At 42.4% G+C, this 17,385-nt stretch overlaps 1 protein-coding gene across 12 annotated transcripts in view; it reads right to left on the bottom strand.

Annotated features, from left to right (window-relative positions):
• Positions 1-17,385, bottom strand: part of PUM1 (pumilio RNA binding family member 1) — a 109,295-nt gene that overhangs the window by 20,594 nt on the left and 71,316 nt on the right. For 5 of the 12 annotated variants that reach the window (XM_080922075.1, XM_080922081.1, XM_080922077.1 and 2 more), the window contains 6 exons: positions 16,004-16,108; positions 12,520-12,671; positions 10,236-10,374; positions 8,358-8,501; positions 6,943-7,239; positions 5,613-5,849 (listed from right to left, as the gene is read on the bottom strand). In XM_080922075.1, the coding sequence (XP_080778201.1) occupies positions 5,613-5,849; positions 6,943-7,239; positions 8,358-8,501; positions 10,236-10,374; positions 12,520-12,671; positions 16,004-16,108 (1,074 nt within the window). The remainder of the gene's footprint in view (positions 1-5,612; positions 5,850-6,942; positions 7,240-8,357; positions 8,502-10,235; positions 10,375-12,519; positions 12,672-16,003; positions 16,109-17,385) is intronic. The other 7 variants (XM_080922079.1, XM_080922082.1, XM_080922078.1 and 4 more) reach the window with 2 other exon arrangements.

The following is a 17,385-nucleotide window of genomic DNA, read 5'->3' as shown; positions in this document are numbered from 1 at the left end:
CCAGTGATTGGGAGCGAGACAGGTAGGTCTCTGAGTTCAAGGCCAGCCTTATCAATACAGCCAGAGCTACACAAAGGAATCCAGTCTTGAAAAACAAAAGAAGTGGGGGGGGGGGGGGGAGAGATACCAGACTGATAAGACCTAAAGCCATTTGGAAAAACCCCAGCCATACATAAAAGAAAAGTAATTAAAAACCATATGGTTTTTACTGGTGAAATTTGCAAACAAATAAAGGAGAAATAACGTCTGTGCTACACAACTTCTAAAAGCTACGGGAGACTGGAATACTTAAAGTAGTTTAATACCACCCTAACAACAGACATTACACAAAAGAATAATACCTGTATTTCACTAATACAGATGTATAACTCTCAAAATCTCCACAAAATGAGTCTTACCATTATCAACAAAGACAGAAAGTACTTGACAATATCAAAACCCACCCACCCAAAAACAAAAAGAGGTTTAATTTGCAATGTATACAAAGAACTTAAGAAGTTAGGCGCCAGAGAATCAAACAACTCTATTAAAAAATGGGGTAAAGAACTAAACAAAAGTTCTCAATTGAGGAATAGCAAATGGCTGAGAAGCATCTAAGGAAGTGCTCAACATCCCTAGTCATCAGGGAAATGCAAATCAAATCAACCCTGAGATTCCACCTCACACCAGTCAGAATGGCTAAGATCAAAAACTCAGATGACAGCAGATGCTGGCGAGGATACGGAGAAGGAGGAACACTCCTCCAATGTTGGTGGGGTTGTAAACTGGTACAACCACTCTGGAAATCAGTCTGGCGGTTCCTCAGAAAATTGGACATAGTCCTACCTGAAGACCCAGTTATTCCACTTCTGGGCATATATCCCAGAGATGCTCCAACATACAATAAGGACACATGCACCACAATGTTCATAGCAGCCTTATTTATAATAGCCAGAAGCTGGAAAGAACCCAGATGTCCTTCAGTAGATAAATGGATACAAAAATTGTGGTATATTTACACAATGGAGTACTACTCAGCTATCAGAAACAATGACTTTATGAAATTCCTTTTTAAAAAAAATGAATGCATCTAGAGAATATCATCCTGAGTGAGGTAACCCAGTCACAAAAGAAGAGACATAATATGCAGTCACTGATAATTGCATACTAACCCCAGAAAGCTCTGAACACCCCAGAAACAACTCACAGGCCATATGAAGCTCAAGAAAAACAAAGGCCAAAAAATGAAAGCCTCAGTCCTTCTTGGGAAAAAGTAAGTATATAGCACCCTCTCAGAGTGTGGCATACCTGGACCTTAAATCATTAACAATCCAAGAGCTAAGAATATAGCCTTGTGGCAATTTTTGGTATTCAAAGATCATTATGCTTAATCTATACTCACCAAGAAAACTGACTGTTTCCATGTTACGCTCTGTCCTACATGTACTTTATGCTTATGGTAACTAGTGGGATTTCAATGCATGCTATCAAACCTCTAAAAGAATTAAGTACTGACAAAAATATATTCGTATAGTGTTATGCCAAAATACCCTTAAAAATCTGTATATGTATCCCTCTTTTTTAAAAATAAGTTGTAAAAGAGGAAAAAAAAGGATAGAAAAAAGGGGGGGGGGAAGAAAACAAAAAAACCCAACTCAACTTGTGATAGCAGGAAGCTTTCTCATGCCCATAAAGCTCTACCACAAAAACCAACTGACAAACAAACTTCAGGGCTGTTCTGTTATGTAAAAATCCTAGAGAATTTACCTAAGACCACTAGAATAAACAAAACAAAACAACAAGTTTTCTGGATAAGACGTCGTCTCGTAGTCAAGGTTTTACTGCTGTGAACAAACACCAGGACCAAGGCACGCAAGTGACACACCTACTCCATCCAACAAGGCCACAGCTTCTAATAGTGCCACTCCCTGGGCCAAGCATATACATCACAATCAGTATATACAACTCAGTAGTAGTTCAATAACAAAATGAACAATCCTCAACTAGATAGAACACAATCCCACTCATAGTAACATATAAACCAAACACTGAAAACTACAAAACTTGGCTGCTAGAAAAGAAGTACAGGAACAAACTAGACAGTTACATGTCAAGATGAATTCTAAACCCACAAGATGAAAACATTATTAACTCAAAATGAATACAGTAAGTTTAGGAGTTAAAACAAAACTTGGGAATAAAGCACTTGCTACTCTCCCAAAGGAGTTTGGTTCTCGGCATGTAGCTCACAACTAGAGCTCTACAGAGACAATGACTCTGGAATCTGAAGGTGCCTGCATTCAAATGCATAGACATTCAGACATACACATGATTTAAAATTACAAAAATGCATTTTAAAGAAAAAAAAAATCACAGCATCAACCAAAAAGAAAGAAAGAAAGAAAGAAAGAAAGAAAGAAAGAAAGGAAGGAAGGAAGGAAGGAAGGAAGGAAGGAAGAAAGAAAGAAAGAAAGAAAGAAAGAAAGAAAGAAAGAAAGAAAGAGAAAGAAAGAAAGAAAGAAAGAAAGAAAGAAAGAAAGAAAGAAAGAAAGAAAGAAAGAAAGAAGAATGTTTAGAAGATAAAAAAATATTTCCAGGGCTTGAGAGGTGGGTCAGTGGTTAAGAGCACTGACTGCCCTTCCAAAGGTCTGAGTCCAATTCCCAGCAACCACATGGTAGCTGACAACCATCCGTAACAGGGGTCAGAGGCCCTCTTCTGGTGTGTCTGAAGACAGCTACAGTGTACTCACATAAAATAAATAAATCTTAAACAGAAAAAAAGAAAGTATTTCCTACAAAACCAAAACTTCAATGAACTTCATCAAATTAAAACTTGACACACTTTAAAGACACCAATTTTAAAACAGAAGAAACAAAAAAAAAAAAAAAAAAGAGAGAGAACACAAAGATCTCTTACTTATAACTCAAGTAACGCAAAGTTTTAAATGAGCACAATATATGAGGAGAAATTTCAAAGACAGCTAAAGGCTAGAAAGCACATAAAACAATGCTCTAAAGCCAGGGCATACAGAACTAGTACCTGGGAGGATATAGCAGGAGGATTACGAAGTTTGAAAGCAGACAAGACTATAGATAATGAGTTGTCTCAACCCTCTCCCAAAATGCTTTGATCACAAGTTAGGAGTGAAATGGAAAAAATCAAAGCACAATGAGATATACTATTCCTTGTCCACTGAAAGAGCTCTATCAAAGCAGAGGCAGGCAGATCTGTGAGGTCCAGACCAGGCAGAACTACATAGCCAGACCCTGTCTCAACAAACATAAAGGGCAGATCATACAATTAACACACAGGTACCTACAAAAACACCTGCATTAAAATGTTCACAGCTGAATGCCACGCCTTTAATTCCGGCACTCAGGAAGCAGAGGTAGAGGAATCTCTGCTTTCAAGCCCAGCCTGGACTACAGAGAGAGTTTCAGGACAGTCAGGGCTATTCAGAGACCCTGTTGGGGGATGGGATAGTTCATAGCTATAGTAACAGCCAAATCAGAAACAAATGCCCATGAGACCTGAGTGAACAGACAAAAGATAATAGGCTCACAGAAATTGTTCAAAAAGAAGGAAATACCTACTGTAATATAACATATATAAAATAAAATGCAAATTAAATGCATCATTAACTGCAGTTGAGAATGAAGGGCAGATAGATATGAGAGGCTGTAAACATTATAAAAGATTTACCTTGACAGCCACAGAACTTAAGGCCAATAAAATTTATTCAACAGATTGCATCAAACGATGTAAATTTTATAATGAGAACTAGAAGATTTAGTTGTTAAATTTAGAATGGAAACAAATGGTAATGAAAAGTCACAGAAGGTTCTTAGACACATAGAAGTAATTATTAAGCAGATCAATTGCTTTCTTAGAATCCTCTAATACATATTGACTACTGGGTCTCACTTCAACTGCACAAAGACTGGAGAGGAAAAGCCCCCTGCATCAGCATTTTCAGATCCAGTGTGCACAGCCAGAGCCACTGCACATAGTTCAGGACTAAGGATCTGGCTGGTTACTCACTGTACTTTGTAACTAGTTTAATTAGAAAAGAACAAGGCTGGAGAGATGGCTCAACAGATAAAAAACAGTGGCTGCTCTGGATAGATTCCCAGAACCCACATGGTGTCTCCCAACCGTCCCTACCTCCAGTTGCAGGGGATCTGTTTAGCCTTCTGGACACCAGAAACATATACGATGTACAAACACACATGCAGGTAAGACACCCAAACACATTTTTTAAAAAAATTTTTAAAAGACAAAATAAGCCAACAACAGCAACAACACAAACGACTCAGCTTTTACAGATTTTAGTTACAATGTGCTGGCTCAAAAGATATACTGGGCACAATCATATAAAAAGGTTATACACTTAAAATGCATGATTTACAAGTTTTTTTTTTCTAAATTTTGTTTAAATCTGATACATACAAGGGAGGCAAAATACTCGAGCTCTGAGGGGGCTCCCTACATGTGGAATGGGGTGCTACCTACCCATGTGCTTCCCAGAGGTGTAGGAAGTGAGAGTCTTAATGTGAGGAGGGTACCGCAGGACAGTGGCTGTTCCAGTCCTCTGATCTGAGCCTATTGCCCTCCTGGTGCCATATTGCAGTCAGGCTTTCTGTTGCCAGAAAACACTACCATACAACATGCCCCATCCACTCATCTATCCATTGTGGCCAGCCAGGAGGAATGTTCTTCCAACTTTTCTCCACCTCAGAAAACACATGTGTGCATGCACACACATGCTCATGCACACACACCGCATGCATCACTTGCCTTCAAACTCTGTTCTAAAGTAACGATTTATTGTAGACTTTATTAAACTTTTCTTGGTTTGCATAAATGTCTCTCCAAATGAGATCACGCTATTCTCAATGGCACAATCTTCTAGCAAGTGCATTCTTGCTGGTTTGTTCAGGACACTCTCATTTAAAGCCACCACCACAAAATAACACTCTCTCCTCACCATTTGCTCACAAGATGTGCTCTCCACTTCTCTAATTCAATTTTCCCCATCTGGGAAGTAAATCAGTACCTTGAAATCCACACCTGAGAAACGAGAGGGAGGGAAGAACTCTGCACCCCTGCCCAGTGCTACAACTATAATTTCCTATTATTCTTAGAGCCTGCTGTCTAGAACCTTCATCTACTTATTAACCAACCATATAGGTTTGAATTTCTTAAAAGTATATTTGCTGATACTTAAAAATCTGGCAAAAAAAATTCAATAAAATGCTTTGTGAAGCTAACTTTTTATACAAGGGGAGAGACCTACAAAGAAACTTAGCGGTATGTTCAGAGTGCTGTCATCACAGGAGCTATTCTAGTAACTATTCTTCTTTCTCGGTGTCCTCTGTCTCCCTGCTGCCCAAGAGTAAATGTTCACACTGAGGATGGAGTGAATACACAGGGTGTATCCAGATGCTAGGTAATCCCCAATTGCTATGAAGCTACAGGTACAACCTGAGCAACTAGAGGAATTTATCAAAGGCACAGAACACCAGGACACTTCTAGGATTAAGGGACTGTCCTTTGCTTATGCAAAGTACTTGAAAAGTCATCGGTGGCAGGAGACTTCTGCGTTCAAGGTGGTGAGAGCAATGGTTCTTACCCAGGTTTAAGCTTGAAGAGGATCCATGTGAAGAGAGGGAAGGAGGTGGTGTCTGTGAATGTCCTGGTCCCTGACTAGGGAGAGGCATGCCCACGGGTCCAGGAGAGGAGGAAAAGCTAAGGCTGTTATAAAAACTGTGTCCAATGGGGGCCAAGCTGCTCGATGTCCTCTTATAAAGGTCACTGCTGCCAGTCAGGGAGTCACGGCGGGAGCCACTGCCAGTGTTGGAGTTTGCAACTAAAATGGAATTAAAACAATGCAGATAAGAACAGGCCTGTTCTTTGAAGAACAAGCCCAGTGGCCTGTTCCTAACACTTTGATTCAGACTCCTTACCACCGCAAATGTGTCAGCAGAGACAGCCTCACTGTTAATGTAGCAGTTCTAGGGGCAGCTAAAGTCATAAAGAGGACATGGCTTGGGGTAACAGAGCTATTATTCAAGCCATCACACAAATATGGCAAATTTACCTTCCTTTAGTGTCACAGACAGAATTGGATGGGGGCAGGTTAAAAAGCTCTGATGGCCACATGAGCTAAGGAAAGTGAAAGGAAATGACCTATAAGGAATGCCTTCCATCAACTGAAAGGTTCTAGCAGAAAAAAAATGGAATACAGGGGTGGGGTGGGGTGGGGTGGGGTGGGAATGTGTAAGCGGGGCACTGCCCGATACACGGGGCTTTCTTATGCAGGCCTGTCATCTTCGGGAGCTACCACTAGCCTATAACTCTGATTAGTGCACCTTCTCTCAAACATGCCATTCTGTTCTGAAATCACACTGTTGATAACCACTCCATGTATCCCATGGTCCACAGACTACATTCTTCTCCCATCAAAACAAGTATTTTGGTCTAGCATCCTTCCTCCCAATGTTCCACAGCATCTCCCTTACCACTGTTCAAAACACTGTATAAAATGCCTAACTGAATAAGATGTTCGGGCCAAGCCCCAGGCACAGGTCTGAATTCGGAACGCCCAGCCTTTGACCTTCTGTGATTCCTTCTTCCTCAGCCCAACATCTACATTGCTAGAGTCCCTTCCACAAGCTCCCTAGTGCCTGAAGAACCTCTCTCTTTAGTTTTCAACGCCTGAAACAAACTGACAAAGTGAACATAAGTAGCAACATGAACATGGACCTGAAAGAGGCCCTGGCTGCATAACTAGATTTCTATAGTCCAACATCTCAAAAGTTAGGTGGGCTGGCTAGAGTACCAGGGACTTGGTCCACATCTGCCTGTGGTATTTGTGCAGGGTGTCATGCATTGTCAGGGTTCCAGAAAGATTATAAACCTCATTCAAATTTGCTTTAACAGCTTCTCAGCCTAACTTGTACCTGCTGTTCCAAACCCTCCAAGGGCCGATCCAAGGGTGGCACCAAGGGAACTGCTGCTTCCAAATCCCAAGGATGTGTTGGCAGGCTGGGCAGAGCCCTGAGAGAAGAGGGAGCTGCTCTGGGAGTTACTGCTCAGAGAGTTGTTGCCATAGAAAGAGCTGGAAGCCAGATTATTACTGGGCTGCTGCTGAGGCTGAGGCTGGGGCTGTTGGGTGCCTAAAGGTCGAAATGGTCCATTTGTAGTTCCAGCAAGACCACCGGCTGCTCCATTTGCTGAAGCTGCAGCCGCCGCAACAGCTGTGAGGAATAAAGCACAGCATTAGGCTAAGAAAGGCTCCAGCCACATACCCAGACTGTATTGTATCCACTTTAAAAAAAAATAATTTTAATGCTACATTATCTTTCTAAGGCTGACACAACCATCTTTGATGCCTTCATCTGAAGCTCTTACTGTCCATTTCTACTGTGAACTTGAGTAAAACTTCCACACAAGCTCTTTATGCTGGAAACAGATCAGTTAAAGTGGCTCAAGCATTGTATAGACCCATTAAATACATCAACTTCCTAAAGATCCCATGAGACATTCTTCATGAAACTATTTTGTCCGTATATTTAAGTCCTTCAGCCATACACTTAAGCTCTTCTTTTAACATGCAGATCTTTTCCATAATAGCCTCTACTCTCACCCACCCACCCAGACATCTACCTATTTAGACAGGACTGCATTATGCAACCCTGACTGGTATGGAATATGAACTCAAGAGATCCACCTGCCTCTGCCTCCCAAGAACTGCAATCAGAAGTGTGTGCAAACAAAAGGAGCTGACTCTCATTTCTTTAAGAGAATCTTTCTTTTAAAGATTTATTTATTTCATGTACACAAGTTCTGTAGCTGTCTTCAGACACACCAGTAGAGGGCTCCCATTACAGATGGCTGTGTGCCAGGAACGGAACTCAAGTCCTCTGGAAGAGCAATGAGTACTGTTAACCACTGAGCCATCTCTACAGTCCCCAGACTCTCATTTTTAAAAAAAATCATGTAAAATGCTTAAAAAACCAAATTCTCTGTCAATCAATCTGTTGTTATGCTGGTCCCCACAGTTTTACTCCAGACCTATTTCAAAGCAATTTCCCCCAAACCAGGGGAAAAAACAAACCACAAAAATATATGTTGTTAGCCTTTGAATGCTACCTGCTCTGCCATTCCCTTTGCATCTAACCAGGTACCACACAATCACCAACAGAATCTGAATCTACCAAACTGCCTTGTAGTTTCTAATGCTCTTTGAAATATTACAGGGTGAAAAACATATGGATTACCAACTAAAGAACAGTGCACCCTATCTGAAGACTATCACTGCCAGCTACCCTTCCCCTTAATGTCCCCCACTAGAATCATCCAAAACAAAGCTCACCGGCTTGTGCAGCTGAGGAGCTAATGATGACTGGGGCTGGAGCAACAAGTCGAACTGGAGCCCCGAGGCCATTTCTTGCCCCTGCATTCACCACAAGGGCACCGGTTTGGTCATAGTAAGCGGCAGGTGCCAAGACTGGATAACCTGGGGAAAATAAGCAGTACACAGATAGAAACGTGTCAGTTAGTCTCCACTGTCAAGGTTTTAACCACCATACAAGGTATTGGGTGTAAATTCCTCAAATTGTGAGCATTAAACCACATGGCCATTCTAAGTGACACAATGAAATTACATAGTATTCCAGTCCCACCTCCCTACAAATGCCACCTGCCCATCAGTGATAGTAGCCTAGGTTACCAGATTGTCATATCAGTGGAGGTGCTGCGGTGCTTGAGTACTGAGGCTGCTGATGTGCCAGCATAAACTCTCCGTATTGCAGTCACTATAGTCTATGGTAGCTCTTAGCTGAGGTGGTGGAAGAATGGTCTCCACAGGCTAATTAATATATTTGAATACCTGGTCCCCAGTAGAACTGCTCAGAAAAGATTACAAAGTGTGGCCTCAGTGATGATATCTCAGGAGGCTGACTTTGTGGATTCAAAAGCTCATTCCCAGTTAGCTCTCTCTGCCTCAGGTTTATGGAGATGGAAGTACTCAGCTACTGCTCTAACACCATGCCAGCTGCCATGTTCTCTGCCGTTATGAATTAGACTCTAACACTCTGAAACTGTAAGCCCCAAATAAACTCACTCTTCAGCAAGTTGTCATGCTGCCTTACTGCAGGAATAGAAAAAAAAACTAAGACAGATGTCAGTCTCCTACTGGGCACTGAATTCCTATTGTTTATAGAACAAACAAGATTCAGTACTAACCAGTCTGAACCACACACATGAGTCTTGCAACCCACAGTAATCAAAGGAACTTCTGAATTACACAGGAAAATGTATACTGGGTACCAACATATTATAAATAGAGACAAATCCAGCTTTGCTCTGTCACTCACACAGCTAAAATGAGTTGAATCTCTGAGCATTCACTGCCCAATTTATAAAAGGCCTTGGGAAAACTAAAGTGTGAAGGGTCTCAGTACTTAGGGACAGGAGCGCTCTTTTCTGCTGATCAATTTAGGACAGGGAATAGTGTTGCATCAAAGTGCTAGCCAAGACCAATTTACTGCTTTCTTTACCACAGCAGTATTTGCATACCACACATAATCCAGGCTACATACCCCACAAGATAGTAAGAAGAGCTAGGCTAGGTTCAACTGACAAAATTATTCACTGCTACTAAGCATCTCCAAGTCTTAGTAAGAACTGAGTGCACATACAAAGAAGACAACCACAACACAGAGGTAAGTAACAAAATACACAAGGCAAGTTGAGGCTTCTTGGTTTAAATAAATGGCTACTGGGACAGGAAAGTGTCACAAAATCAAGGACCTGTTTCAGTTAAATATAAGACATCAACCTATGTCCAATGCATGTGACATATGAATTTTTATTTACAACTCAGTGGGTAGCCAAACAGCACTTAGAACTCCTACAAATATAGTCTGCGGTTAGTCAAGCTACTCAAACACACAGGCGTTCACTATTGTCAAAACAGGATGATAGCTCTGTTCATTTAAGTCCCGAGGCAAAAGAGGCCAACAAAGCAAAGCTCACCTTCTCAGATGTATAAACACATATCCATCATGTGTTTGGATAACCATGCTGACCAAGGACTGGCTCAGAACAAAGCTCTCATCAACGACCTCTGGTCTAAGCAAGGGCAAGTATGTATCATCCCTGCCAGTCACCAATCCTAAGCCAAAAACATTCCCTGAATTCATTCTTTTTTGGCCCCACAAAATATTAGAAACATCAGTGCAAATCTTACCTGGCATACCTGCAGCTAATCCTTGTCCAAAGGCAAGAGCAGAATTCACTGCTGCAGCTGCTACAAGGGGATCTGTTTGTTGTCCCTGCTGGTTCTGATTTGGGGTCAAAGGTCGCTGGCTAGCTCCTCCACGAAGAACCTGGGAGTAAGAAACAGAAATGCTATCTCATAGGAGTTCCAGAGGATTCAACACATGCTGTACTAGAGTTAGCAAATGACAGCAAAAATAAAATGGTCTCTCCCCACCCTTTTTGGTTTTTCAAAGAAGGCAGGGTTTTTCTGTGTAGTGCTGGCTGTTCTGGAACTCATTCACTCAAGAGATCCACCTGTCTCTGCCTCCTGAGTGCTGGTATTAAAGGAATGGGCCACCGCTGCCAGGAGTAAAATATTTACTATAATGATTTCATCACAAGGTATGGCTACAAGAGTAAAAATTCAATTCATAACATCACACAGTAAAACTGCATTCTAGTATACAGTAGACTATGACAGACAGTGGCCGCACACACCCTTTAATCCCAGCAGAGGTAGAGAAGTAGAGAGAGGGAGGTGGGGAGGGAGAGAGGGGAAGAGAGAGGGGGAGAGAGAGAGAGAGAGAGAGAGAGAGAGAGAGAGAGAGAGAGAGAGAGAGGAGAAAAAACTGGAACATATCATTGCTCTTTAATCAAATAGTTAACTCTTACCATAGATCAGACAGTAAGAATATATCTATAAACGAGGGGAAAGCATGTGTACTCTAGTCAACAAGGAAGATATTATAATAATAGGGCTGGAGAGATAGCCGAGCTTAACAGTAAAAACTTTTAATTAAGGACACAGGTTGTGTTCTCAGCACCCACACCGTGGCTCACAACTGCCTGCAACTCCAGTCCCAGTAGAGCCAATGCCCTTTTCTGGCCTTGCAGATACCAGGGGATACATGTGCATACATACATACATACATGCATTCAAAAACTCTTGTACATATAATAATAGCAAATAAATTGGAGGGAGGGAGGAAACACAATGCAATGTCAGAGTTCTGTCACATGGGTGAAAAAAGACTAGAAAGAACTAGGAGGGATCAGCGCAGACAAGAGGCGGTCACAACATCAAGTGGAGGTACCTATACATGTTTAGACAGCATCTTCAAACTCAGGTCAATTCTCAACTATTTATCATCTGACCTCCACTAGGCATGCCACCATGCTCAGTTAGACATGGTGCTAGGAATGGAACCCAGGGCTTCATACATGCTAGGAAAACACTGAGCTAATACCAACTGCAAAAACTCCTAAACCAAAGCACAAAATTCTTAACCATGACATTTCATTTTGTATCTTGTATGGAGCTTCAAGTGAAAATAGGCACCATAGGTTCATGTTTGACTACTTTGTCTCCAGGTGGTAAAAAAAAGTCTGAGAAGAATTAGGAGGTCCAGCCTTGTTGGAGGAAGTAGGCCAGTAAGGGTGAGCTTGGAGTTTCTTCCCAGTATGCTCTTTGCTTCCCACTTGTGGTTTGAGATGTTTCTCTCCCTGGTCTCTCTCTCGCCTGTTGCTACCATCTTCCCTTAGCCGTTAGAAACTCTAACCCTTTGGAACCTAAGCCCTCTTAAACGCCGCCTCCCCACCCCCCCACCCCCCCCGTGTGTGTGTATGTATGACAGTTTCTCTGTATAGCCTTGGCTGTCCTGAAACCCCCTCCAACAGGACATGGTGACCCACACCTTGAATACCAGCACTCAGGAAGCAGGGGCAGACAGATCTCTTGAGTTCAAAAAACCACCTGGTCTACACAGTGAGTTCCAGGATAAGCAGGGCTACATAGTGAGACCCTGCCTCAGAAAAAATAAAGGGGGAGAGAGGTATGTTTGAAAAAGTAAGTGTTTGCTGCCCAAGCATGTGAACCAGAACTCGATGCCTAGCACCCAACAAAGGACAATATGGTGATGGACTTGTCATTGCAGTGTCAGAGAAGGAGAGACCAAAGATGTTTGGCCCAATGGCTGTATAGTCCAGCCTAATTGGTGAGCACCATGTATGGGTGAGAAATACTTGTCTCAACAAACAAGGGCTCCTGAAGAATGACACCAGAGGCTAATAACCTCTGGCCCACATAACACCCAACAATGAGCACTGAAGTATATGAACATGCATGCACAGGCACTCAGCACTTTATGATTAAGATCAACATTATGTGTGAGACACACACACACACACACACACACACACACACACACACACAAGCTCATTAGTCTGTCAGTAGCACACACAATGCACTGCCTGCCTCACAGTAGTGACTTTACCTGCTGCTGTCCCTGCTGGGCCTGCGGAGCACTCTGCTGAGTAGCAGAGTTTGTTGCTGCTGCAGCTGCAGCAGCTTGCTGCTGGAAAAGACTGGCAGGGTAGACACCCCATGGTGTGACTCCATAATATTGGTGAGGGACCACAGCTGGACCTAAAAGAAACCAGAAAAGGGTAAGAGAAGTTTAAAAAGCAGGATCTTAGGATTATTCAGCTCTTGAAAGGTGAGATCAAAAAAATATTAAAGAACACAAAGATTTGTGCTAGCTAGTATTTAGCAGGGGGTGGGGGACTGAGATTGATTGTATTTGATCCTCTGAAGCCAGGCTGCACTACAGCCAGACATGTATGGGTAAGGTGATAAAGCGACTAAGAAGAGAGGCTGGGAGGGGAACTGGAGGAATGGGGCTTAAAATCAGGCGAAGCTGCCTGAGATGAAGATTTGTTTGTCAGATAAGGTTGTGCTATGTAGGCCAGTCTGGCTTCAAACTAGATCTGCTCCTTCTCTAGCCTCCCAAGTGCTGGACGTGGAACAGCAAACCCAGTCAGAAGTTATGTTTACCCCATGAGAGAGAAAAGATACATGACAGACATCAGACAAAATTGCTGTGAAAGAAAAATAAATGGAAGGTACATGAGTTTAAACAGAAAGGAAAAGAACAAAATCCAGCTGTTTTCTTTCTTTCTGCCTTCACCAGTCACTTGAGGACTAGGTGAGGCTACCAAGCCCCTGCATTGCAAATGCCAAGTGCAATCTATGACCCTTCTAATAACTGGACCTCCACACACAATTTCAAAAATCTTGGACTATTTTTTCCACTTTTAAAGTCACAAAAGTTATTCAACACAGCAAGCACACACTCACATTGTTCTATCAAGTCTCACATTTCAAGCTGACTGCTACTGACAAAAGCAAAGTGTACCTTGACCCTGACTCACCGGAGCCACTGACCACAGCACAGAAACTCAACACTGCTACAAGCCAACTGTTCCCTTTCTCTGCTCATAAATGACAGCTCCAAAGTCTGCATAGGAGGCAGAGAAGCAGATCTGAGCATAATAAAGTAGTTCAGAGAGCAGCCGCTAGGGCCAAGGTCTAGGTCAAAATGCTATGCTCAAGTTAGATGTGAATACACCCTGAAGACAGTGACAGAGTAAATAGTTTGAGTGTATTTTACATAATTAAAAGAACGTACACAAGAAGGGAAACTAAGAAACTGTTCATGACAGTTCCTTCTTTCTCAGCCACAGTGAAAGGCGAAGCAGGCGCAGCATGACTGACAGTGAGCAGCCTTACACTGATGCTCCAAACTGTCCCAAACGGTACAGCTGTGCTGGCAGAGGAGCTGCAAGGCTCTAAATCACAACAAAGTCGGACTGCATCACTGCCTAATGACAGGCTCCATCAGGGTGCTGTTTGACACCTATGGCTTACCATGACCAAGAATGCCCACTGTGTTGTTGAGGAAATGTGTCACAACATGGACCATCTTCTTACAGTAAGCATATGGATTAAAGTGCCTTGATGATTTTCAGAATCTAAACAATTTAAGATCCTGGTCTTCAAGTTAAAGAAAATGACAGTCTTCAAACGCATCTGACAAGTGTCCACAGACTAGTAAAGAAAGCCACAGAGGGGGCGTGGGTGGTAACGACACCTAAGGAAACTGTCCCGGTGCTTGGGTTTCTTGTTCACACAGCAGGTGTACCAGGTTAAGAGTGGCCTTTGAGAAGATGGGTGAGACCTGCAAGGACACTACATTAAAAACTTGCACTTTGCCTTCAAATCCTTCCTTGAGCTGGCATTTCTACTACTTGAACCTTGGTCACGTGGTCAAAATTAAATACCCCAGAGTTTAGCTGAAATTGGCTAATCAGAACTCCTGGTTCCAGCTGAAGAGATGGCTCAGTGGTTACGAGCACTGATTTTATTTTCCCCCAGGGGTGCTGAGTTCAATTCCCAGCAACCACATGATGGCTCACAACCATCTGTAATGGAATCTGATGCCCTCTTCTACTGTGTCTGAAGGAAGACAGCTACAGTGTACTCATATAAATAAAATAAATAAATCTTTACCAAAAAACAAACAACACAAAAACCCCTCCTGGATCAATTTCTGTGTTTACAAAATCCTTCTTTCTGTGGTTTGGGTGGCTAATGTTTCTTGTCATCTGACAAACTATTTAAATCATCTGCAGTCTAGGTCATGTGCAAACAACCTATCATTTCATTAACTACACATTCATCATCCTGTTGATGAAAAACTCAGAAAGAACAACAGCACTAAGGACAGTGCAAAGCACCTGTGTGTGGCAAATGTTAGTGGTAGCCAGCCAAGGACATACTACTGACAGGGAGGCTACTGTTTACACTCCCAAAGGCAAGTTATTAAATAGGCTGCCATCATAATCAGGGAAGCAATTCTGGAGATAACCTACATCATCACTGCGAACTACACACCATAGGTAAATGCTACAGAACAGTAACGGAAATCTTACATTAAAAGTGAGTTGAAAAGGGTGTAACTTACATGGGTGTGCACCCCAAAAGTTTCAGAGGTTGTTTGTTGTCTTTGTCTTCATATTGAAATGAAACCACTTAACATTTATGGCCCCTCTGAGACAGCAACTGTGCTACACAGAGTCAAAGGAGAAAAGTACTTGACTATTAAAAAAAAAAAGTCAAAGTTCAGGAAAGGGCCATTGTGAATCCATCCGCAAGCAAATAAACCCCACAGCTGTCAGCAACAGAGAAACAACTGGTAATCCAGGCACAAGCAGTGATTAGAGTGATTAGTATCCTGAGACAGAACCAAGTTGGTACAGTAAGGAACCTGAAATCAAATGGGGCTGGCGGTGGTATATGATGTGAACCAATGTGACCATTCAAGAAAAAAAAGAGCATTGCATTGGTCAGCTTCACACATAAGCTATGGAGAATGAATGATATACAATGCCAACCTTAGCCAAGCTTCAGAATTCTAATAGAGCTCCTTTGTAGTACTCATCCCAAGCACCAACCCATCATCATCTCCTCAGGCTCTGATGATGAGCTGTATGTAACAATAACAGTACCATGCCACATTTCAGAGTAGGGAGAAGAGAAATCCAAGGGTAAAGTGTAACAACTTGTGCTCAAAATGCACTTTAGAGAACTGGAGGAAGGGAAAGCCACAGAGCAATGAGAAAGTAAAACAACAAGAAGCTCCCTATGGAACCAAGAGAAAAGGCTGAGCAAATGCCCTGCACTATCAACAAGCAATTCAGGGGACCCAAACTACTGCAGGGCAGAATAAGTGACCACCTTATTTTCCTAGTCAGAACAGGGACAATAGCTAAACAGAGAAATATGACTAACAAGGGACTGGCACTAAAACCAGGAGACGTTGTTGGAAACATGGATTTGGCAGAGTAGAAAGAAGGCATGCCCATTTCAAAGGACGTTTCTAGCAGGTGAGCAAACCCCTCATGCAGCACGTGTCTCACCGAGTGTCGCTGCTGCAGCCAATCCAGCTGTGTAGGGGTCCGTCCCTGGGGGAGCAGCGCTGATGATGTATGGGTTGGGGACAAACGCGGCGGGAGCTAAACCTGCTGGAAACATACCTGTCAGTAAAAACAAACGACCAAACTGCAGCCCTACTACACACCTCTCTAGTTTGGCTAGCATTCCAGGCTATAGATGAAGGGGACAAAAGGGAAGAGAGAATAATGCTGAGAGTAAAGAGGAATTCCACAAAGATAATATAACCTCAATAAAAAGTCAGTGGCATTTATCCAAGTGTGTGTGTGTGTGTGTGTGTGTGTGTGTGTGTGTGTGTGTGTGTGTCTGTGTGTATACACAGGGAGGACAGAGAAAGACAAGAGGTGCCTTCCTCTATGGTGGTGGTTCTGAACCTTCCTAATGCTACGAATCTTTAATTCAGTTTCTCATGTTGTGGTGAACCCCCCCAACCATAAAATTATTTCATTGCTACTTCATAACGGTAATTTTTCTCCTATTTTGAATCATAACATGAATATCTGATACAAGAGTCCAAAGGTTGACACCTGTAGCTCTAAGGCTTTCTACCTTATTATTTAAGACAATTTGTCTTGTTGCACATGAAACTTGCCATTTTGGCCACACCAATATGCCAGCATGCTCCTTGGATCCTCCTGTCCCCATTCCCCAAAGCTGGGATCTACTTGCCTTCAGGTGAGTACTGAACATTTAAACTCAGATCTTTGCTTGCCCAGCAAACACTTTTACCTATCAAGCCTCACCCCAATCCGGGTTGGCTCTATGAAATAGGGGGTCTCACTATGTGGCTTATACTGGCCTTGAACTTACTTCCTTTTGAATCCTCCTGCCTGTATCTTTAAAGTGCTGGACTACAATGCCCAGTTTAGATCATTTTGGACAACCTCTCCCACCTTTACTAAAGAAATGTTTATAAATGTATCATTTTTATATTGTATCCTTGCTAAGATCAAAATCAAGTCTCTTGAATGTCAGGCAAACACCCCACCCCCAATCTATACCTGACCCTGTTATAGTTTTAAATCCAGATAGACAGACTCATAGGAATTAATTTTACTATTTGTGTTGCTGGGGACTCAATCTAGGGCTCTGTGCAGACACTGAATCCACTGTGCATGCTGCGTTTCATCTCCAAGTCTTAAAATCATAAACTTTCAATTGTCTCAAAACACTTATTAAACAAGGAATTATTTATATTAAAAACAATGTTTCAAAACCACTTTGGTGCTATTGACAATTTACATGTACACAGTACTGACAGCTGAGGAATTCCTAAGAAGGTCTGGCAGGGCTGCCAGCAGTCGCATCTGTGATATCAACACCTGGGAGGCTGAGGCAGGAAAACCGA

The sequence above is a fragment of the Micromys minutus genome (assembly GCF_963924665.1).
Source record: "Micromys minutus genome assembly, chromosome: 9".
NCBI classification, from domain to species: Eukaryota; Metazoa; Chordata; class Mammalia; order Rodentia; family Muridae; genus Micromys; species Micromys minutus.
The sequence above is the reverse complement of the archived record's forward strand: the minus strand, read 5'-3'. Positions and strand labels throughout refer to the sequence as shown.